The 23,828-nt window shown below is 43.8% G+C and overlaps 1 protein-coding gene across 1 annotated transcript in view; it reads right to left on the reverse strand.

The window, feature by feature from the left end:
- Positions 1 to 1,835: 1,835 nt before the first annotated feature.
- T265_07231 (hypothetical protein) overlaps positions 1,836 to 23,828 on the reverse strand; it is a gene marked incomplete at both ends in the record, with an annotated part of 33,472 nt that continues 11,479 nt past the window's right edge. Inside the window, 8 exons of the mRNA XM_009172696.1 lie at positions 1,836 to 2,040; positions 3,467 to 3,565; positions 6,617 to 6,724; positions 6,761 to 6,855; positions 10,911 to 10,962; positions 12,094 to 12,211; positions 14,749 to 14,848; positions 20,203 to 20,321. Coding sequence (XP_009170960.1) covers positions 1,940 to 2,040; positions 3,467 to 3,565; positions 6,617 to 6,724; positions 6,761 to 6,855; positions 10,911 to 10,962; positions 12,094 to 12,211; positions 14,749 to 14,848; positions 20,203 to 20,321 — 792 coding nt within the window. The remainder of the gene's footprint in view (positions 2,041 to 3,466; positions 3,566 to 6,616; positions 6,725 to 6,760; positions 6,856 to 10,910; positions 10,963 to 12,093; positions 12,212 to 14,748; positions 14,849 to 20,202; positions 20,322 to 23,828) is intronic.

Below are 23,828 nucleotides of genomic sequence, written 5' to 3' on the forward strand. Positions count from 1 at the left end.
TTTGGTGATCTTGAAATCTCGTTATTAAAACACTACCAGCAAGAAAGCAGACTAACCAGAAATATCGATCGGAAAAATAAAGTAAAATAAAAAAATAAACAGCGCAAATTTGAAAACTATCTTTTGTTGTGCGCCGATGACCTGCACATTAGCACACACAACCCAGATAGCACGACTTAATGCGGGCAAACAATGAAAGCAAGAGTGATAAAGTTAACGACGTGACTGAATGTGGACCACACTCAGCGTAAAGGTTTATAGTTCCGTTCCGCTCCGAGTGACATGATGTTCAAGTTCCTCCTTATAGTTAAAAAAATATCCCTCTGTTTCTTTGGTTCTCTTTGACATTGTATTAAAAGTCGGTCGGTCAGTTCGGTTTTTATGACATTGGCCGCTTCGGCTGTTCATGTAGTGGATACTTGTAGCTAAAGTAGGGATTAAAGCCGACGAATAATTTGTACCGCAATTTCAGACCAAGTTGTCCTTAATGCGCTGCTGATAGACAGGGTTATTCGGAACGTTTAAACCATGCTGATCCTGGATTTCCGCTGCGATTGACATGAGGGCCATGCTAAATTAGACCACCAGCAACCGCTTTGTCAAAGGTGAATTGTTTTCAGTTTCTGATTCGACGTAGCTCGTAAAATATTTGGCGGTAGAACCTTTTTTGACAATGTTTAAGGTCGGCTATCAGACTGTGCCAGTTAGTGAGATGTACTAAGGTCAATAAAAGCGTACCCGATTTTATTCTGAAACGGCTGCCATCCGCCCTGAACTCGATGGCATGGGCTCAATGCTACCTCCGGGTTTTTAAAATTGTGTCATGCAGCAAGATCCGGGGCTGCTGAGTTATTGGAAGCTTGCGTTATTCGAATTACGGCAGCTATGAGTCAGTTAGCACAGTAGTTTTTCTTTAAGAATCTCCTTACTTTCCATCCTGTTTTTTGTAGCTAGGCCTCGGGCTAAACTGTTTTCATTGTATGGAACTATGCTATTTACTTGCGGATTCGAAAGGCTTTTTCATTCGTCAGTGATGTCGAAAAAACATAGCTTTCTTCTTGTCTGCACGAAGTCAAATAGAACCCTTTACAGACACGTATGCCGAACTATGCCCAAATACGCGCCATGCCTTCAAATATCCAGCCAAGAGGAAACCCAGCGTATATAGAATAGACCTATTTGCAGGATCCGGAAAAAACGGAGTTTTCTCCTTGTCTGCACGAAGTCAAATAGGCCCATTTACAGACACGCATGCCGAACTATGCACAAATACACGCCATTCCTTCAAATAACCAGCCAAGAGAAACCCAGCGTATATAGAATAGGCCTATTTGCAGGATCCCACAGTGAATCGGAGGGTTAATGTCACGGGTTATGAGGCTTACATTTCAAGATGTCGTATTGTTTAGGTATCAACCAAGACAAAAGACCAAAAGTCAACCAGCAGTCAAAACTAACAATTTACTCCACTGCCGGCTGTCAGAACTAGTGAACACGGTTACGAAGTTGCCCAGTGTTCATGGGCTGACTCACCACTGAGCCGAAGAACGGCGCACGGCTGTAAAACTATAAATTGTTTATGTAGTTTAAGATGTCGGTGAGATTTTGCAACGGGAACACCAACCATGAAAAACGATTCAGCGGTCGGAGTAGATTTCCGTGCATTAACTTTATTGTTAGGTACATGCGTACAAATCAGTACATAAATTGTTATTTTCAGTTAACAATTTATAGGCAGAAGTTCACAGGAAATCATTTGGTATTATCCGTCATCCGTTGCAAAAATTTCGCCAAAGCTGTAGCAGATAGTTATTTGTAAAGGAAACGATTTACCTTTTCCAGCAGCAATGACCTCCTCGGGAGATTTTGATTTGCTAGCACGAGCGGCCTGTGGTTCAATGGTATACCTTTGAAACATCGCATTTGTACGTGATTAAACTCACTTTGTAACCAATCTTGTATGGTTATTACGGTATTCCCGCACGGTTTCCAAGCACTTTTCGTATGCTGACTTCAGTTTGGGATTGTCCGTAGAACTTACTAAACAAAAACATCGAATTTAACATGGCAAGTTCTCAAAAGCAAATAGCCGAAAAACATGAGAGCTAAACGTTTATTATTGTCACTGCCCATTAAAACACCGCCTTCAATTGATGAAACTACCCTGACACAAATTTACAGAGCATATTCATGGGCAGTTCTTGAACTTCTTTGCAACCCTTTCAGCTAAAAAAATGGACAGCCTGATGGAATAGTAACCAGAACGTTAGCCATATTACCGCTGCATCGGCTCAGAAAATGAAGGAATTTCCCGCATTTGAGCGGGAAGAGGGCTGGCTGACCAATTATTCACACCAAGTCCTTGTTGTGAAATGTTGATACAGCAGTCGGCAACAAACCGCTGCTTGGTTTGCCGCCTTCCATGGAGAATTTGAAGTGCAGTATTTTTCAACTCTGTCAACACAGAATGCTTGGGTTTTTATCGAAGACTGACAGCGTGCTGAATAAGCGGTGGGACCTAATCAGAACCCACCGTTCAGGTGGAAAAGCCTGCATCCAAGAGATTATAGGGATTGCTCTAGACTGAGGTGGTTGGCAAGGCTGTTTGCATCAACCGATACTTCAAATGTTGGGATTAATCGGACTATTTTGCATGTTCTCAGTGGTTTTCCCTGAGTGCCGATAAATCCTAACAAGCTGATCTAGGGAGAGGATGTATTCCTCCCGGGCGAAGGTCTGACAAAATACAGCCTCTTCTCGATTGCACCCGCCACTACGTCTCCCTGGTTGGACCGAAAGATGAAATGCTTCACCGAATGAATCAATGTCTGGCACCTGGGTTGAACTGATAGACTAAAACCCAGTTGGCAGCTTCGAATATTTAGGCTACTTCACTCTACAAAGTAGCCGATCGTGGCAAGTAAAGCAAGAAAACACCAGAAAGTTGGGCCTCTCATCGCTTTATGGACGCTTTCAAAAATCAACCTTGGAGAGGAGGCAGCAACATGCAACGTGACCCTCTGATACGTACCAAAACACAACTGGAAGGTTTGGCCTGGTCACTAACTAATCAGAAATGCGTTTGATGGATTAACAAACCAGTCAGTCAGTCAATCAAGGAACTGATTGAATATTCATTCATTCCTGCGGTCTTTTAACCAGGAATCTGTCATTGTGGTGACTCGTTAGTCTGCCACTCAATCAAACTCTGGTTCACCTTCTGACTTGCGGTTTATTTGCCAATTCATCTTTTTGGAGAACTTGTCTATGCATCGTTCTGTATGCCCGTTCCCAAAAGTCCACTTGTCTATTGGCCTCCGACTCTTCTAGGGTACGATGTCCAACCAAGAAATAAGTCTATTTTGACGTATTTCGTGCAAACCAATAAAAGAACTGGTAAGGTGAAATAAGCCGTATTTTGTGCTCTGCAACCATAAGTTGGGAATAAAAACGGACATTGACTTACCAATTTCCTTAATCCGGCTGTACTTGGCAACATCCTCGAGGAATTGGTTGTGTTGAGCAGTCATGTATTTTCTCATTCGACTGAAAAAGGCATCATCTCCTGCAGGTCGGAAGGGAAGTGCGTCTAAAACTTGCGGGAACTTTCCGTCTCACAATTATTATTGGCAATCAATGTTCTTTCAGCCAAGATCACTCTGCCAAAATGTACCAGACTGTGATAAAAAATGCTATGCAACTTTTTATTCCAGGATTCCTAAAACGAAGTTGTACGAAATTTCATTATTGTCCGCAGGAGCTTCCAGAAAAACATTATCGGTAAGACAACTGGTTGCGTTCAGTTCCACCTACACGGCACTTTGGAACTCAATTTCATGACAAAGATCACGTGGTGAGCCATTTCACGTGATAAATAAGAGCAAACCAGTGATCGGAGCGGACCAGACCAGTTCTGGTTCTTAATCTGAAGACAGGTTGATGGCTTTTTATGACCGTGATTCTTAGTAGCTCAGGTTTGGTAGATATTCGCCAATGCACTGGACAGCTGACGCACTGATGATGTGAACTCGACTGATGATGGAGTTTTCACGAGCAAGCGTTTCTTGTGCGCAAGCATTCTGGATCGGCATAAATTTACCGATGTAGAGGCGACAAACACCACTTTTTGGTCAACCCTTTGGTCAGCGGCGAGAATACTCCGAAAGTCTGAGACATATTTCAGGATCTCGGCGTGCAGTCCACCGGCTGACCGACTGGTCAAATAATTCAAACGGTTCTAAGACACTTTTCTTTGAGTTCTACTGCGTATCTTTGATGTGGATTCCATCACAACTGTGCAAGTGTCTTGGTGTACAGCATGGGTACAATGCGTATCTGAAGTGAATGTTCTTCATTGATGATCACCTTAATAGGCGGGACGGGTTGCAAAACATGGATCATAATGCATGCTTTTATTTGAGTTATTCCCTCAAGTTTTCCAGTCTGATAACATGTCAGTTTCTCCTCTACTCGCTTGGTATGGGTGGTAATCTCTGGTTGATAGTCCTATCAGAAGGACTCATACATCACGCGCATGCGACCAAAATGCGCGCCGGACGCTTCTACATCAGTTAATTGAGTTAAACTAAGGAAAATCGATTGGTTTCCTATTTGCGGTCACCCAAGTGATTGGCAATCGAAACATCTAAATCTGCAAAGCCATTATTATTTCTCTCTCGAAGAAGCCACCTATGGAGATCGCTGATGGTTTCTAAGTGTTTCAAAAGGATTACAATCAATGGAAACTGAAACGTCCTTGACTTTTCATCTGTCAGGTTTCTCAACATTTGCAAGAAGATTCTTGGCTAAGTCGGGATTTGATACAAATTCGGGGTAAGGCTTATGGTTTTCTATCGTCACTTTCAAACAAACGGAAAACAAAATGACGGTCAGACTGAGCCGCGTAAGTCCTCCATTTACGCAAAACACCGAAATTTGGTCAGATTTCGTATCGACTTAGGTATGGCTAAATCCAGTCGTGGCATTAGCCTTATTTCTAGCCTGCGCTTGAGGCACGTAGCTCACGAGTGCAGAACTCCATAGGAAGAACAGTTCACTTTCGGTTCACTGTCAGCGTTCCCGACGAACTAGGCCATCTTCAGTGAGAATCTGTACTCGGGGGAAAAATGAACTCGCCACGAATGTGATACAAACAATTACATTGAAAATTCTTAGAAAAAGTAACATTCGAATTTACACATTCAAATTTGACTCGGTCTCTTCAGTGAAGAGTTTTCCAGGAAGGGGCACGACATGATTACTATTACGTGGGCTAACCTGAGTCTCTTGCGGTCCGAGAATAACTTAAGTAGCAAACGATGTGATCCTCTGAATAACGCTGATTCTGATCAATACAGGGTTTATGCAGAAGGGCTGTGTTCGGTCAGTGGACATTTCTGTAGTTCAGTTCATTTTGATTTAGTCGAGACACAAACCTAGAGTGTGCACCCTCAATCCAACGAGCAACACTTGAATGGCCTGCACTCTTGTGTGGTCAAATCGGGGTGATTTCTTGGTGCTTTGGGGAGAGTTTGGATGTTGGTCTGTTGGCATTGACGACGTCACCTGGATTGTGGATGTAATGTCTGCAATCCAACTGTCAAGCTAATCGAACAGACCAACAATCACTCAGTGCACCCGGGAGACCTATGTTCCGCAACCTTGGGAAGAGTGTCTGACGATCTCCGTCAGTGCCATGGTGCATACCACTGATGAAACCTGGGAGTAGAATCTGGTTGAGTGTTCTAAAGCTCAGTACTTGTTTCTGAAGGAAGGTTGATATGGAACTTATCAGACCGAAGAAGTTCAACCGATCGCTAGAGAAGGTTCACTTTTCAGAACCCCTGTGCAAATGGGGTTTTGCTCTCATGTCTGATGGCTTATAGTCGCTTAGTTCGTGTTGTCTATTAGAGAACTCCACACTCAAACATCGCTCCTCCTTTCGCCAGGTTCGCTTTGTTTGAGCTAATACAGTAGGTGTTTCTCAAAACGCCCACTAAAGTTTAATGGTTGCATTTGGCAGACAGCTGCGTGAATACACTATCCCAAAGTGTCGTCCCTCCGGAGGACTGCCATATCCCTAATACGGACGAAAATGGTTGTTTACCTAAAAGGTCGCACTCGGGTGGAGACGCCCGTACGCTGATATCTAAACCTGGTTTGATGCGGCTGTCGTCTTTTTTCGTATGGATAATATCCTGCCTATATTTGATATTGAGGGGATTGCTGGTAGCTCAGGAATTGCACATGGTCGTTGGGTTGAGCCGAGCTAGATCGCGGCCGTAGGTCGCTACGCCCCAATTCACCCCCCTAAGAACGCATTGGCAGCTTTACCTTGATTGGGGATGAGAAGTTTGCAATCAAACCTCCCAGCTCATCAAGAACGGATAGGTCGCTACGCCCCAATTCACCCCCCTAAGAACGCATTGGCAGCTTTACCTTGATTGGGGATGAGAAGTTTGCAATCAAACCTCCCAGCTCATCCAAGAACAGATGGACAGTTTCGCCCATAATTCTGAAGTTAAATCATAGAGAGGCGATGAACAAAATACCACCGAGTGTCAGTTGAGCTTGACTTGATTTATTGGATACGGCAATGAGCACAACTGATACTTACTTGGATCATGTGCTACTCCAAGGAATAGGTCAGTAGCCTGCAGAAAGATAGACTGCGCTCCATTGGGTCCGGTGAATGTAAAGCGCCTGCCCAGTCTCTGATCGTTTTCTGGAAAACTCAGTACTATTAGGAAAACTCACCTACCTTTCTGCTGTTCGGTCCCGGAAAGGTCATCTAACACGTCTGGTGTTCGAACGCCTTCGTACAGCAAGCCGGATTTCAGGGATCCGATATTCCACCTACAGTGGGTTGCTAAAATTAGTACCAGTGGTTGCAACTTTGAAAATTACAGGAATATTGTTGAATTTCTGACGACCTTGTAACCCCGGTTTCAGTGAGGATATTTACTGCCATTCAAAATTAATCGAAGAGGTCATCTTCGGTTTCCGACACTGATCTACCGTAAACGAACTGACTGTTGTGAAACAGTGGACGCCCTGATATTTAAGCCATATAACCATACGATTTCAAACAAGAAACAACCAGAAGCTGCAAACGGTTTATAAGTCAGAAAGTTGAAACTAGCCCCACTGAGCAGGTGAATGTTAACCAGGGGTGACCTAGTGAGTCCCAGATTGCTCGACGACAGCTGATGAGTACCAGGATCAAAACATTAGACAGAGGGAACTTTGAAACACATGTGAGAATCGGAAGCCATAATCGAGTTCCTGGAGGTAATAAGGCCAGACCTATTGCGTCAAGGATGTTTACAAAATCGGAGCTATTCCCAACGTTCATGTGGTCAACAACAAATGCGCAATACGAAAGTTACCTGGCACAGTGCGATATGAACTTCTGGATATCACCGCAGGACGGGGCACAGTAAGCTGTCTTTGAAATGGTTAGCAAAAGATTTTGGAAGCCGACTAATAACGCACCTGAGTGAAGTATTTTTACCTAAGTGGGGTTTGGAATGCAGATAAACAGGCATTCCCGCACAAACGGCTTGCACCCACTGATGAGCGTTCACTTCTTACTCAGCCAATCGAAATTCAGTCACGGCGACTTTAACGGAGTGCCGGTCTAAGCGGAAATGCCGAGGAACATTGTACAGATGTTTCACCCTTAATGGGACTCATCAGCAGTGCGCATCTCACGAAACTCCATGGAGACTCGAGCCCGCGGTTTCCCAGGTTTGGAAACTTCACCACTCGGCTTCGAGCGGCAGATCAGCAGGGTTTTTAGCCCGCACTCAGACAAGATAAATCGTCTATCCTAGTACATTCACGGGATCCACATCACGTAGTTAGTAGCCCGACTGGTTTCTCGAGAAACGAATTCATCCTCATCGGATGAAGCTTTTTCTTCCTCTGATCTACTTATGGTAGTGTGTGGACAGCGTGGAGAGATCTGAAAGTGTATACAGAAATTGAGTCCTGTCAGTGAACCCGGTTCCGGCTGAGAGGCCTGGAAGCACTGGCGTTTAATTCCACACCAACTCCATTAGTGGGACGGAATCCCCAGTCTGTCAACTATTGGTTGGTTTGAATTAGCCAATAAAATGTCACTGTACTATCCAAAGATTCTCAGTTTGTGTGCATTCAAGTAGAATTTAAAGCTTGTTTGAAATTCGACCTCGTGCATTTACGGAATGGAACCAAATTTAACGGAAGATTCTACAGAATGGGCGAAAAATATGGTTTTTAGTGTCATAACAGGTCCAAGAACACGGAAAGGTAACATCTGGCACGGCAGGCATACTCTAAGATGGTCTCTGAAATCAGCGAGCTCCAAAATAGCGAAACTTGCATTCCCGGTCATGGAAATTGATATGAACAACTGAGAAAGTTTAGCGTACTGCAGAGAAACGACGATGATCTCCGTCGAATACCCTGTGTAAGTTAGCCATTACGATCAGCTATTTGAAACACACACCGACAGGATTCCATTTGTGGTTGAGTCACCTAATATCACCTAGTCAACTTCGGCCGTGGGGTTTAGGTAAACACGCTTTCTCCAAACTGGAAGTTGTCTGGTACGCAGTTTTTTTTAGATTAAACAGCCTTGATTAGGAATCTTTCATGATGCCCATTGCGTGATAATATACGTTTGACGAAAATAGATTTTTTGTGTAAACAGCGTATCTACATCTCTGCTGCTGTTCGCACGAGGAAGCAATTCTTCAAAATCTCCATTTTTTCACAGTGGATACATAGAAAGACTTGAACTTAAGACCATGCAACCTACAGTGCAAAGAACCAAAGCACGTTTGAATGAGGAAAAACTTTGTTTCTATAAGAATGCCCTACTTGGATGCAGGAAACGTCAGCAAAAAGACTAGACATTTATTCTTACCACTCCCAAACTATGCACCTCCACAATCACGTTCCATTTGAAAGACAAACTGCAGAACTCTATAAGCAATATCGGTGTTTATTTATTAGCCTTCCCGTTAAAAGTATCTTACGTCACGCTTGTAACAAGGCGTTTTTGAGGAGGTCTGGAAAAGCGAGCGCCAAATTCCAGTGGGGCAAACTTCTCCATAAGCAAACTTTTCTATACCTGTGCCGCAATTCTTGCTATCCGTTTGTCCCCACAAGATCATCTTAAATTATTAACATTCAGTTACTATTTTCAGAAACGCCCCCGCAACGCCCATTTTGTCGTCTCTTATGCCTGTTCGTTGTTGTCTTTCGGGCGGCTACTGGGACCCTTTTCGACGTTTTCGCGTCTAGGTTCTGTTATTACAGCACCAAAAAATCGTTCAGTTGTATCACCCTTTCGGTGCCTAGCTGCCATGCCACCCGAAAGAAGCACGAGGGCTGGGATACTGTCAGGTTGCCCAAGTGTAGATAGGAGACAGGAGTCAGGGCAGTAAATTTGCGTTCCAACGGCACCAACCCAAGCTCTTTTCCTAAAAGTTATCCAAAGTTCATATTTTAACCGTCAACATTCTCTTCCTCCCCTCAGGAGAATTATGTGTATTCGTATTTGAATGGAATAAGAATCCTGGTAAGTAAATTGCTATTCTTGTGCTGGATTACTTATGCTTGCTCCCTATTCTATTGAAGGCCGCAATCATTTATATCGAACAGTTATACTCATTTCCGATGCACCAAGTTATGGACAGTCTTCTGCTGCCTTAAGATGGCTCCATATCCACGCGAGGGAAGCGGCATTTCGGTAATGACTTGGCGGGATGCTTCTCAGACGTACCTGGTGACGTCGTCGGACAGGCGGCTTGAGGCATACTTTCAGGATATCATCGATGTTATTATATGTGGACTGATAATAAACTACTTGTTATATTTCAGTAGGTGAACGAGTGAATCATCAGGGGTAATCTTGGGTTTTCTACATTTAAGTTCAGCATCAGCGTTCATTGGTGCACCGCGGGGATGGTTGCCTGTTACTGAAAGTTTCCTGTCAGCAATGTACAGCTGTGGAAGTCCACCGCTCTCTACCTTTGGACACCTGTGTTCGGGTTCGTTCTTCCAAACAAAGCCTAGAATGGCAACACTGTGGAATATAGGTGGCTCGGTTGCTCTGATTGGTCGTCGGTCTGTTCGCCGAGCTTCGCGGCTGGATTGCAAACGTTTCATCACCAATCGAGGTGACATCGTCAGTGCGGGGTTGAGTGACCCACTCGGCTAACAGTCCAACAAAGAAAAAGCGTGAAATGGTATGACGTTCTATCATTTGCAGGGAAACATTCAAACTTTATTCGTCCGGGATGATATTAGTGGTAGTCTTATGCAGTGCTCTGTTTTTGTATACGGCAAGTTTGTTTCATATGTAGGATTACTTTGATATCATTTTACTACAGCGATATCTTGTTCAACTCCAACAGCATGAAAACGGATTTGCTTTCAGGGCACTACACACAGTAAAAAAGTTTGTAATTGTTCTTCTGCATGACGAACTCTTATTGTTATTTTTTTTCAGTGGCACCGTTTCGCTTTCTAGTTGTAATGGGTTCTTGCAACCAACATTAGTGGGGCCTTTAGTGACCTTGAAAATTCATCCATTCAAACCAACCGCTAAAAGTAAGAGGCCATCCAAATTCACACTAGGAGTAAATGCAACATTTATAAATGTCTTCACTTCCAAATCAACATAAATTTGGAAAAAGTAAATTTGGTTTGTGCCTAGCGATTAGTGCGAAATGTTGATGCCAGTTATTCAGCCGGTGTCGGGAGAATCTGTAAATATTGAACACCCATGAGAAATGTTTGCGATTTCCTTGATTCATTAAGTACACAAAAAGCAACACAGGTGTGTTCACACGAAAAACGTGCGAACTATGTTGATACACATAAATTTGATTTGCAAGAGAGAGCAAAACAACACTCACCCCCAAATAAGCGGCTTTAAGCTAAACATAAACTCCTCTGGATCTAGCCAACCTGCATGTAAGCAAGGGAGAGAAACGAAATAACATGGTCTACAAATAACGTCGTTGGTCACCGGTGAAAACAACCAATCAAAGAAGTACATCCATTTGGTTTTCGGCATGTGTTCATACGTATAAGCGTTTAGAAGTAGAGACGCTCGTGTGTCATACTAGAGTAAACTTATGATATTCGCCATTTCAAGACAGTCATCCCAGGAGTTAGGACTTCACCGCGATAGCAGGGGTGTCCACCATATACGCTGATCTGAGTGGTCCAATCAAATCAAGGGTGCTGAGTTTTCAATTCCTTCGGATTACGATCCACACGTAAATACAGAGCAGAGTTGTTGTAGCTGCTAAGGACGAATACCCTTGAAGGCTCATTTTAAGTGTATACACATTTTAACTCATTCTGAATGACAACCGAATGTCACCACATAACAACAGAGAGTCTCCTCAGTAGAGTGGTGATCAAAGTGCAAATGATCAGTCTGGACAACCAGGCACACAGCTCAAGGACATGTTCAGAGGATGATGCACACCATAGCACCGTTGTTGAACCACATAAAGCTTCTAGATTCTGTGTTTTACTTCAGGCAGATGAATTACAAAACCAAGCATGCATCGCAAACCCACAGGGAGAGAGCCCCGCTTTTAGGAAGATACCTCTGGAGGACCGTAAATCTAAATGTAAATGCTCAACTAAGTTCGGAACTACTAGATGCTTCAGGATTATTGATTATCAGGACCATTCTCGTGAGCACACAATGATACTCAGATTGGAGACAGCCATGAAGAACCGAAGAATTCGATAGAGGTCGGTGGTTGAGGTGCAAACGGAAAGTTCGTGGTTCGAACACAACCGGGATCTCGACAGCTCCTATCTAGGCCTGTGTGACCTGACGGTATCTCAACTCTAGTGCTTCCTTAAAGTGACATCGTAGCTAGTCACTGGAAGGGTGTTACAACTAACGGATTATTGTCGCTGATCAGATGTCTTGTCAAATTCCAATAGCCAGTGTTCAAATACAGGTGAACACTCTCTGACCCGTTACGTGGAAGGGCTCCTCGCGTAAGTATTAATTATTTTGTCAAAAAATCATGTCAATTTTTCTCGCTTTAAGACCTCAGACATACAACTCACCATAAAATCTTTCCAAAACCTTTGGCATAAACTGGAAGACCTTGGTTATTTGTTCAAGTGAATCGATTATCTTGTCGGCATTCAATGGACTTTGAGCCTCTATTGCATTTAAGATTGCCTGGATGTAGAGTAGGTGAGAGAAATTGAGGGCACATTTCATTTGTGTATTTCAAGGAGACAATCAAGAGTACGAACGACATTTTTGTAAATAAGAACGCAGTTTTCTATGCTCTATTTGAAATCACACTCCGGTCGGTTGAATCAGGCCCGCTACTTGCCGCAACTCCGTGCTAATGAGCAAATGAATAACTTCAGAAAGAATCATTCAAGAACGTCCAACCATGGATAGAAAAAGCAGATGATAACTGTTTCACGGATTCAGTCTGTTCGGAAGTTCATTCAGTCTAAATCCACGAAGCACAGAATCGGGACTCGAACCCCGGGTTTACGAAATGTAAGGAGACTGTGTCGCCAAAGCTCCACCGGTGCACATCGATTTCATCCGAATTATTAGATCTGAAAGGGTAAGCAGTGCGAGTTGTCTGCACGATGCTTGGCGGATCACTGATAACTCTCCCGCTTGAGCTGATTGGATGATCTGTTGTTCGACCCTTTTCAGTCAGACAGTATCACAGACACCTGGACAGTTTGACAATTATGTTTAATTAATTGTGAGTAGTTGCGTAATTCGCACATGTTTGGAGCTCAGAGCCTGGGCAATCCCGATGAGCTGTACAAAGCTAGATTTCGGTGTCTCCTCTCCTTCGGTATCAACTGGCCAGAACAGTCATGTTACAGAAAACGGAAGACTGATCAACCTGTTGGTCTCACGTTTCCTTCGAGTGGCATGGTAGTTAGGCAGTGAAAAGGTGCTATAAGCGAACGATTATTTTATGTACTTTAAGCGGCATTCAAGTCCTCTCTTGATGCCGTTTTACAGAGAAAATGCAATTGTGTGTATTCATGCCGACTGTGCATGCCTGTTGTGCGGTGATACCTCGTTGGATGTTTACTGTCATGAATTTGGGGTATGTTACGAGGGGCTTCGGAGAGTGTAATATTATCAGTAGTATATTTCTTGAGGTAAGAGAATTATCAAGAGATAACGGCTAAGTTGCGCACTCGAAGCGGCCACTGTAGTCTCTACAGTCACTGCACTCGTGGACTTCCTGGATAGCGTCCAGTATTTTCGTTGTTGGCCGAGTACTTAAGACCTAGTTGGAGCGTAAAAATCCAAAAATGCAAAAGTTGTCTAAATACTGGATTAAAAACGCATAAATGATGGAAACTGTACGCTGGTGACCGAATGTACCTCAATATGTGAGAAACCTCGGTTGGACTCACTAGGGTTTATCGGACAGCAATAACGCGATACGAAGTGACTCAATTAGTGATACTAGAAAAGACAAGGTCAAAATTCATAGTCCCGTTGCACATAGAAACAACGGAATCACACATTTCTGTGTGAGAATACCCACCTTTCCTTATCTGATCGGTCGTGCCACTTGATTTGCATCAGTTAGGGGAGAGAACATGACACTTTTAGCTGTGTGTTCCCACTTTTGTTTCCGTATTTTTGAACCTCCCAACAAGCTAAGTCTATCAGTCATATTCATCTCATCCGTTTTGTAGACGCAATTATCACAACAGCGTCTGATTTGCCAAGCGAGATGATCGCTCACCACTAGCATAGTACATTCATGGGCATTCGGTACTGTGACCGTTTAGCGTAATAGAGACCGGGCATATTGTTCCATAAAGTTCAAATTGGAAAAGAGCAGATCGATCACTGTAGAGAAGGCAAACGAACCGGGGAATTTCTTAGTAGCGCCACAGTTCTAGTGATTGGCCTGGATGAGCGAACTCGTAACAGTAAATCGCCTCAACGGAGGCAGACAAAACAATATGTCATTTTCTATAGAGGAAAATGTCGGTAGCTCAGGTAGCGTAGATGGTCGTTGGTTGTGCACAACCACTAACCCACCGCTACGCACCACTACGCTCCCCAGTAACGCACTGATGATGCCACCTCGATTGGTGATGAAGCGTTTGCAATCAAATTACCCAGCTCAGCGAACAAGCCAACGACCAATGTAGTATAAGTTCGCACAGAAAGCCCATTTTCCTGCAATAGAAACCAGGAATGACCGGCCTTTGGGTTGACTAGGAAAGCCAATATCAGATGAATAGATCTCATTACAATGATCTACCCACAGTTATTCTCCCAAAAAAGGCCGAGATTGAAAAAGTTCGTATATTTCTTCCTACAGGTAAGTTCTCTCAAAATTGAATGAATGTGATCCCAAATCAAACTAACAGGTGATTAAAAATTTCTCTAATTCTGTTTCGAATCCAATATCCGGTAGCTTTCGTCTGAATTTACCTCTTGATATATGTTGTATCTCAAAATGCGCCCTCCTAATTTTAGGAGATACCGTTCTTTTCTCAGTGTAGGCTGTGGGCGGTACCTCGTCATGTGAATACCGACTTTAAACTGGACTTTAAAAAAAACCATCGGAACTTTCTAGAGGATTCTGGAAACGTCAAGAGCAATTCTCACTCTGCTCCACCACTATGAATTGAATACGTCCACCTAGAGTATCCACACAGAACCTTGTAAACGAAATCATTACAACAAACGGTAGAACGACTTACATCCAGGCAGGGCGAATAACAGATTTCCACGAGAGCATGAAGCTCAATGTATGGCTTCCATCCTTCATGATGAGAAAGCTGGTGTATGGTTTTTGGCAGGCTAGACGTAGTAAAAACGGAGTAGAACGTGGAGCAATGAAGTGATCGCCAATGTTTGGATCGATTTTCGTAATAAGTGAGGATAAGATTATCACGCAAATCGCAGTCGTTGCTATGAGGAAGGCCACATTAATTACCCGGTTGCTGTACCTAAGCGCTCGGTGTTTACTGCAACGTTCGAAAAGGCAAAATTCGTTGTACGGACAGAGCTCAACTGGGGCTAAAATATACCACAGAAAGTCTAAAAATATATTGTCAATTTAATTATCTGACCATAGTTAGGATATTCTGTTGAAATTCCCTCAACTTGGTGTGCTTCGCTGAACCCAAACCTACGATGCAAACGATGAAGTAGCCGGGGGAATTGGTTCCCTATCACGGCTGAATATTGGTTATGTTTGACCCAAGTGGAGAAACTTCGGCTAATATTGTCAATTAGAGCAGCTTGAGAGTTTGTATGTCGGTCGTCAAGTCTCTAAAATGAGAGGGAATTTGACTGTTATGAAAAGGGTTTGCAAAACAACATAGCCTAACAAAAATTACAGGACTACTGTGAATGGATCAGTAATATCTGCGTTGTGTCAATACTTTTTCCCGAAAGGAACCGCATTCTGTTTCAACCGTCCTCCTATCATTTCATCTCATCATTCAAGTGGTTCCTGGCTTCAGTAATCCATGCTTCCTCCACCCTAGTTTTGTACCTTGCCCATATCTGCAAATTTGACTGTATCCATTTTCTTAGGTGGTTCTAGTTATATTTTGCTGCTTTCCACACAGCTCCAGTGCCTAGTGCCGGAAAAAAGACACAACAGCTTTACTGCGAACTGTCGACTGTGAGTGCGCGAGTGCGAAAATGCAACGGCCTTAAGCGATTTTACTGGATGGACACTGTCTGACCTTGATCCAACACTGTCCTGAGCTTTCTGGCTTTGATACGAGGCTGTCACGTGCTGTATATTGAGAGGGCGTTGTCTGACCTTGATCAAGCGCTGAGTCGCGCTGTCTGGCTTTGATACAAGGCTTTTGCGTGCGCCATATTGAGAGGGCGTTGTCTGTCTGCCTAGCATCTAACGGAGCTGAGTAGATTTCGGGCATTTAGTGGCTACTTTCAGGAATCTGACACTCGTGATAGTTCTTTATTGCTATCCCGGAATTCTCCCTGAGAAGTCACGGTGTTCTGTGCTGGGTCAGGTCGGAAATTGAGATTATTGAAGGAAGACAGCAACACGACGAAATTCGACTTCAACCGTGTATCTTTATGATATCAGTAAAGTCCCTTGGATGATCGTTATATTGACTAGTACTGTGCCTCTTTTTTTCACACACTTTAATGCCCCGTTGATCGGGAACGGAGAAACAAGCACTGATGTCATTACCGTGCACTACTGTATTTCTGTGGACTCAGCAAGAAGTGTGCTCGCGAGGCAGCGGGTTTTCATGTTGTAATGTATTTTTGAAGTCATCTGTAATGTACCCAGCTTCACCGAACCACACATTTTTTCCTATGGGCCGTGTTCAACTTAGGTTAAAACTTTCACTCCTCGCTTTTTGTCACCCTATTGTATGCTCATCTGATGTATTATTGTAACAAAAGAACGACTGATCACATAATACCGCCGGAGCGCGTGTCTTATCTTTACGACTGATCACATAATACCGCCGGAGCGCGTGTGCTTATCTTTACTTTTGAAGAATTAAGGAGACAAGCGGCACCTCTTGATTGTGTCATTTATTCACATTGAGTATCGCTCATCCGGTTTCTCATGAAACAGAACGTGATTGCGTGTCTGCTCGGACCTGTGGGTGATGTTCAGCTGATGGCTGATATGTCCAGAAATTGAGCCAAATAGTCAGAGATAGCTTTGGTCTAGACAGGCACGTGACGCTGCGTGTGATTTAGGCCCATCTCTATCACCTAATGGGACGTGCGATATGTGTTAGATGCGACTAACTGTTCATTAAAATCGATTGCACACTAAAGGGAGCGGACAACTTCACCACCAAGAATAATAACCGCCGAGATTATGCAAGATAGAAACATTTTATCCTTCTATTAAGAGAGTGTGAGGTCAAAACTGCTCGGTAGAATAGGATGTTATAGTCGTGGGTAATTTTTTTCTACCTCTGTTGCTGTTGAGATTTGTGAAACATTCTCAATTGAACAACAGGGATGGGGGATAAGTCAAGGTGACCAAACATAGTACATATAGGTGTCCCTTGGATATACTCATAGAGGCAAAACCAGTAGCTCAGATGAAGTCGTCAGCAGAAGTGAGGTACATGCAAGGTTGTTAACTAGAAAAAATTGGTGTGAAATTTCGAGAGAGTTGCAATTTCTGCCGTTTTGTAGAAAAAAACTCAACCGTGTTTGCAAATGCAACTAGTGGGCAAAGGCGGACGAATCCAGACGCCGGAGACAGAGATGGCTTACTTGCTCTGTCAAGAAAGAACGGAATACGATTTGGGATTTCACGGTTCCAAGTTGGCGTTGATTAGTCGCGTCGACATTGCACTCATTGGGGGTTTTAGTGTCCTCAGAAGCAGCAAAGGGTCTCCTATGGTGTATTGTGGTGAACCTAATGATGATGGCTGAGTAAGTTCCCCTGTCTCTGGCGAATTCTACAGAAGACGACAGCAGATTGCCAAGGTGACTTCTAAACGTGGTCTGTTGATAGAAGCACGTGCCTTACACATTCGAGTGCGTGAACGGGAGGACGAAAGCACATATCAGCTACATGGCCGGTCTTGTTTAGACCAACGTCGTTGGAAAGGCTATAGGCCAAACGATCACCATACCACCGACAAACCTTACCATATTGCGAAATATTGGCCTCTAAGGAACGCTCACGAACATTGTAGGCCGTCAAAGGAACACAGCTCCGCAGGTTAACCGTATTTGGGTGATTCATCAGCCAAAGGTCTTGAAGTTTTTACATAAATCACTCATTTGGATGGTCCTCCGGTCAAATCGCCATAATTGTTATATAAGTGGTTGGGGATTGTAGAATGCGCTTTCTGATTGTTTCTTACAGGACAACTCACAAATATAGACCACTCGAAAATACGTCCGGTCGACCAATGCGCGTCGAAGATCTGAAATTGACTAAGCTTTGTGATATGACGCTAACGGAATTGCACCCTTCATCGAAGAACCGCAAGGTTCACCATCAGCGATCACATGTCTTACTGGTCCAAAATCATGTGAAATATGATGTTTGTATCACAAATGGACGATTTTTAATCAACTTGTTCTTTCAACACATGTTATTTCCAAAGAAGCAGAGGCGTGTTGGAGACCCAAACAAACCGAATATCACCATGATCACCGAATCTATGAAAGACGGAGAATCCTCTGAGGGAGAAGATATTCCAGTTGCGATTTTAAAATCCCTTTCAACCGTAATCCTCAAATCTCTCTGTAAGTTTTTGCTTCCAGTACGGGACATCATCCTCAGGACAGAGGTGAAGTTGAGCACTACCGCCGACTTGCCTAGACGACGATCGACAATCTGAACAGATGGTTACTTTGATGAATGTCATTGTTCTCTCATTGTTGTAGTTGAAATTCTCGTGTTCTTTCCGATGTCGTACTGCTTCCAGGCAAGCGGTAAACGCAGTAGTTTGAATCAAGACGGTTTTTATCGGATGAGAATCGCTGGGAAAAATATGTTTTCCCAGGTTGAACCCAAGAACACCGATCAGAGAATGCATCTCGCCTTGTTGTAGGCCCGTTACTGTGATCAGTATCACCTTAAGAACGACGAGGCCATGCGTTTGGCGAGAATGACGCTAGAGTGTCCATACAAAGTACGGTCTTCAGGACATACGAAAGATAACTTTGGTGTCTCGCATGGTAACTCGATGTGTTACAGACAGGAGAGGTACTGAACAAAACGGGCTCCATATCGTCTATGAACTCCGTCACTTGAAACGTCAGCTGATGGTGGCCTGGTATCGAACATGATGTGGAAATGACGATGCAAAAGTGTGAGGCATGTCAGCAAAATAAAACTTTGCCCGTAGCAGTACCCATATCACCATACCAGTGGCCGTCACGACCGTGGAGCCGCGTACACGTGGAGTATTGTGGACCTGTTGAAGGTTATAAGATCCTTGCGATTGTCGATGCGTACTTCACGTGGATAGAAGCGGTGCCCACTAGAACTGCATCTAGAACTTTGACCACTTCGCAGCAGTTTTGCATCGCAATGTGTACCTGATATGATTGTTTCCGATAACGACACGGCTTTCACCTGTGCAGAATTTCAACTGTTTCTGAAAATCAACGGGATACAACTTGTTTTAGCAGCACCATTTCATCCCGCTTCTGATGACCTGGTTGAACGCGAGGTGGCAACCGTAAAGAATGATGAAGCAAAGCCCAGGTCTTCTACAAACAAGATTGGACATGTTTTTATTGCAGTAAGGAGTTACGTCGCAGGCCCGGCACCCTGCGAGTTGCTAATGGGACGAACACTCGAACACGTTTGGATCTGCTATGGCCGGATTTCGCGGTCAAACAACGGGAGTGTCCCATGAAGCAACACGTCCGACCTCGCACAATAGGAAGTGGCGAGGATGTTTACGTCAAACATCAGGTGTCAGATAAGGAACGGTTGTGTGACATCGCCAAACTGTAACCTTATCGACTTGCTGTTAGAAGACGGGAGGATAATACGCCGTCATTTAGACCATACCAGGTCTACGAAGCATGGGCCAGAGGCGGAATAAACACCTGAGCCGACAGTACAGGTGGACTCCGGATCGAAGCAAGAGAGTTTGGAAACAGCTGCAGATGCGTCAAGGTGCCTGCGCCGGTCGCTAGGGTGTCCAGGCCGGCCGAACGTCATCAAGCAGGAGCTGGCTAGATCCAGTGGTGGGGGACTACAGTAGTCGCTTCGGTGTGTCTGAGCTTGCGCGTGTGCATGCCCGTTCGTCAGTACATCACCAATCAGTGCCTGATCGGATGCGTGTCTGATTGGTTTGCACGCGTGCGTGTCTATCCCTCAATACTGCTTGTGGGATGACTGGTCATGTGACTCAGTTGGTAGCTTACGCGTTAGAAGGTCGGCCTGTTTGGCCGCGTGCACTCAATACAACCGTGCCCTTACCTACGTGTTTCCTTTGAACTTGTAATACTGTGTGAACCTGTCAGCAATCATTGCTGCTGTATACCTCATTTCTGAAGTCGAATTTACCTATCGTTTGCACATATTTCTCAATTCATCAACGCGAACAGATCACACAACTGTTGAACAATGCTCACATTTCATGCATTAAGTGATTAGGAAAGCAATTGGAAATCAATATCTCGCGTTCGTCTGATACGGATATGAAATAGCAATCGAAACTCACTCTTCTTGTCCAAGATAGTAGCAGTTTGTGAGAACCAGGTCGTGATAAGTTATCACAGGCTTTAAAGCAAGCTTTTCCGAAACTTCGACCAATGGGACTGCTAGCTGTGGTGGAATCGACTTTGGAAATTTAGGGGAAGAAGAAACAGGTGGCAGACTGTCAGAATGTTTCGTAATTTCACATAAATGTCATGCGGAATTAGAACAGGAATATCACTTCTTCGTTATGTGAAAGTGCCAAGAACTCGAATCAGCAGACAGCCCACGATCGAATGATATTGACTGTTATATCGATTCTTTGTATACACCTTCCCCGAACAAGATCGGGTTTGAGGTTAGAGTTTCTAGGAGAAAAACAGGTTTATTCTTTCTGGTGTAACTTTTGGCCAGCTAAAAGATGTCCTCGGTTGTTTTAACCGATGGAGCTAGTGTACCTGGCCTTCTCATCTAACCTGGTTTCTTGCTCCAGGAGCTTGGTAACGCACTAGTTCCTCAACTGACCACGATCTATTTGAACCGATGGGGTGTTCAGCAGACTGTGAAGCAATCGATTTTGCCCACAAAATTCATGTTTGTCCGAGCTGCTTTTTCATTGACGTCGTTTTAGTCACAAAACCTCTAACGAGGGTAAACTATTGTTCAGCGTGGGCTTACTATAATCATGAATTGGGAATCCCATTGTCCATGAACATCCCTTGGTAGTGGAGGTTAGACCCGATTTACTTCACAATGAATTCGAGCCACCCTTGCATAGCTGTTTGTCCTGAAATTCAGCCTTGGCTTTTGGGATAGCCTATTTGGCACTTTCAGAATGAAACTGAAAGCAGATCGTTCCCGTGGTAACATTTGGCCCCCTCTGTTCTGTCTTTGGGTTTCACTGTTAAGATAACTTCCAACCCAATTCACCTTTTAAGCAGATTCTATTGAAATATTTTTATTTACCCAGGGTTCCACAACTCGACTTGTTGGTCGCATCATCTAGGGAGCGATCTGTCTCCTTGTTTCTAGGCGACCAAACACTGAGGGACATTTTGATGCTAAAATGTGATTAGAGCAGCTGGGTGAATATTCGAGACACAAAACGTTGTTTCCAATGCGTTAGTAAATGACTATTCTGAAAGGGCCCCACCGAAACTAAACCGCCGCTGAATATATTTTCGTTTCTTTGATCCAACCGGTTTAAAAATGTTTCTAAGCCGCCTAATTTATGATAACACACTTCTCAAAGAAATTCTCGTTTCCACTTCGAGTATGGGTTTTCTACTCACAAAACATCCCATCTTCCCAGGCCATCATCTGATTTAGCTGTAGTTTTGAACGCTTTTTAATTTTATCTGCATTCAGTCCTCAAGTGGCAGGTGAAACAGATATTTACCCAACTGGCGCGCCGGTTCATGGGATCAGACAATTTAATCACGTGAACCCGGGTCTATGTTTCCATGATAAGCCCCAAGTAGAATGAAATCAATTGTGGGCCTGCAGCGGTCATCCTCTAAAGAAGAATGGACATTCCTCTCTTCTAGATGCACACAGTAGATCGGCAGACAAATCGGTCCAGCACACAAACACGAGCGCGCACATGACAGGATATCGACCGAGCCCCAACTAGTCTCCACGTTTAGCAGCCATACTGTAGAGCAAACGTCTCCTGACCTGAAACAATTAGTCTCCTTCTGACTTATCATTTTAAGCGTTGTATTTCGTTTTATCAGGGTTCTCCTAACTTCAGTAAGAAGTATTCTTAAACACGCATCTCTTGTTTGTCTTTCTCACCTTTTGACTATTAGGTTGATTAAGTTACAAATAAAGATTCAAGCAAACTTGTGAAAAGTCACTTTCAAATCAATTTGGTTTTCACGGAAGACCCGTCTGATATTCTACAACTGAAGGTGCCGCACACAGGCCATCTCACGTTTCAGTTGGTACGATATTCGAGATATCGCAGTATAGTTTCATAGAGGAAACTACACGCAAGGTTGCTGAAAAGTCTTCGACAGCCCACGACCGGTTTCGCTAAGTAGGCGCAGTACCCGAGTTTCCGTCAACCTTATGATCTAACTGAACCAAATTGGACTGTTTTCGAGAAATACACTCATTTGAAAATCAATTTGGTTTTCACTCAAATGAATCTCTCGTTTATGATATTCTACAACTGAATGTGCCTCACACAGGCCGTCTCATGATTTAGTTGGCATGATATTCGAGAATTCACAGTATATTTTCACAAAGGAAACTACTCACAAGGTTGCTGAAAACCATTCGGAGAGTATTCAGCGACCTTGTGAGTAGTTTCTTTTATGATCGTATGATGTCGTTTTGGCATCTTTTTACCTCGCCATTTGTCAACTTGTAAAATGCCGGCACGATTCTGGCTTCCAGTAAAAACTAATCCTGAACCATAGCCTCAAATGTCAACCTATTACATCATCTTAACTATAGAAAAAATCTGTTTGTAAATCAATGAACCAGTTGAATGCAGTTTTACGCCACATTCATTTTTGACCACGTTGTGCATCATGTGCGTATCGCACCTGCAAACCCGTTAGATAATGGCGCCTGGCCTTTCACACTTTGTCAATAACCACTGGGTCCCCAATTCTGGCCGAAGCTTTAGGTTAGCATTTCTGGGGATATATATTCGAATCTTCAGGAGTCCAACCAGCGTACAATCCACTTCGAGTCTTTATGGCTGGAATCCGTGATGCCAGGCCTGTAGCAAGACTCCACAGGATGTACTATAAGCTTTAAAACCGGTAGACTCCAAACAAAGTTAGTTAAAAAACGACGTTTCTGGACGAGAAACTCACAGACACACGCGGCAGGCAGTCAGACGGAGTTAACCAGATTTGGAAATGAGAAATTCGTGCGGGTAAGCGAAAATCAATGACCCTCTCCGATTGAGAGTTAAAGGTTTGCTGCAACCATTATCGGAGTGCGTGTGATCTTACTGCCTAACTTGTTGGTCTCAAGTTGCGGTAACTTGCTTTCGCACAAAAAGCTAAACAGTTTCTGCACAGAATATTGCCGACGAGGCAGTAACAATCATACACACATACACACGCACACCAGTCGATTGGAGCCTCCAAGGTGATCGATAGTACAACGACGAGTGACGAAAAGGGAATAACTGAGTAAGGCAGACATCTGATTGTCGATCTCGTTACACAGCCCGAAGTGGAACTATTTAGAATTCCTTTTCGAAAAAGCTTGGTAACAATCGGTAGATTTATTGCTGGGCAACGTTTCGCTTTTAAAACAAAAGCTTCATCAGGCCAAGTGACTAGGTTCCGAGGTTGGTCAAGATTTAAGGAGGAAAGAGAACCAATCAGCTAAGTCAAGCTAAATCTCTGTTGGGTGTCGGCCGAGGGATTTTTAGTGTGTTGGAGTGGTTGAACAAGTGTTGGGTCAGTGGGGGAACCTACGTGTGTTTGGGTCCAGCCTAGGGTCTAGTTCTTCTGGTTCGGTTCATTTGATGGTCCCTCTTGAACTTCGTCTGAATCTTCTGTCAGTCTGTGCGGGTGGGCTAGTGCTAAGAGGGATGCTGTGACCTTTGGTCGGCTGGGGTTTCCACCCCCACTTCCCGTTTTTTTTCTAATGATCCTAAGTGGATTGACAACCACACCGTCA

The sequence above is a fragment of the Opisthorchis viverrini genome, assembly GCF_000715545.1.
Source record: "Opisthorchis viverrini unplaced genomic scaffold opera_v5_164, whole genome shotgun sequence".
Classification (NCBI taxonomy): Eukaryota; Metazoa; Platyhelminthes; class Trematoda; order Opisthorchiida; family Opisthorchiidae; genus Opisthorchis; species Opisthorchis viverrini.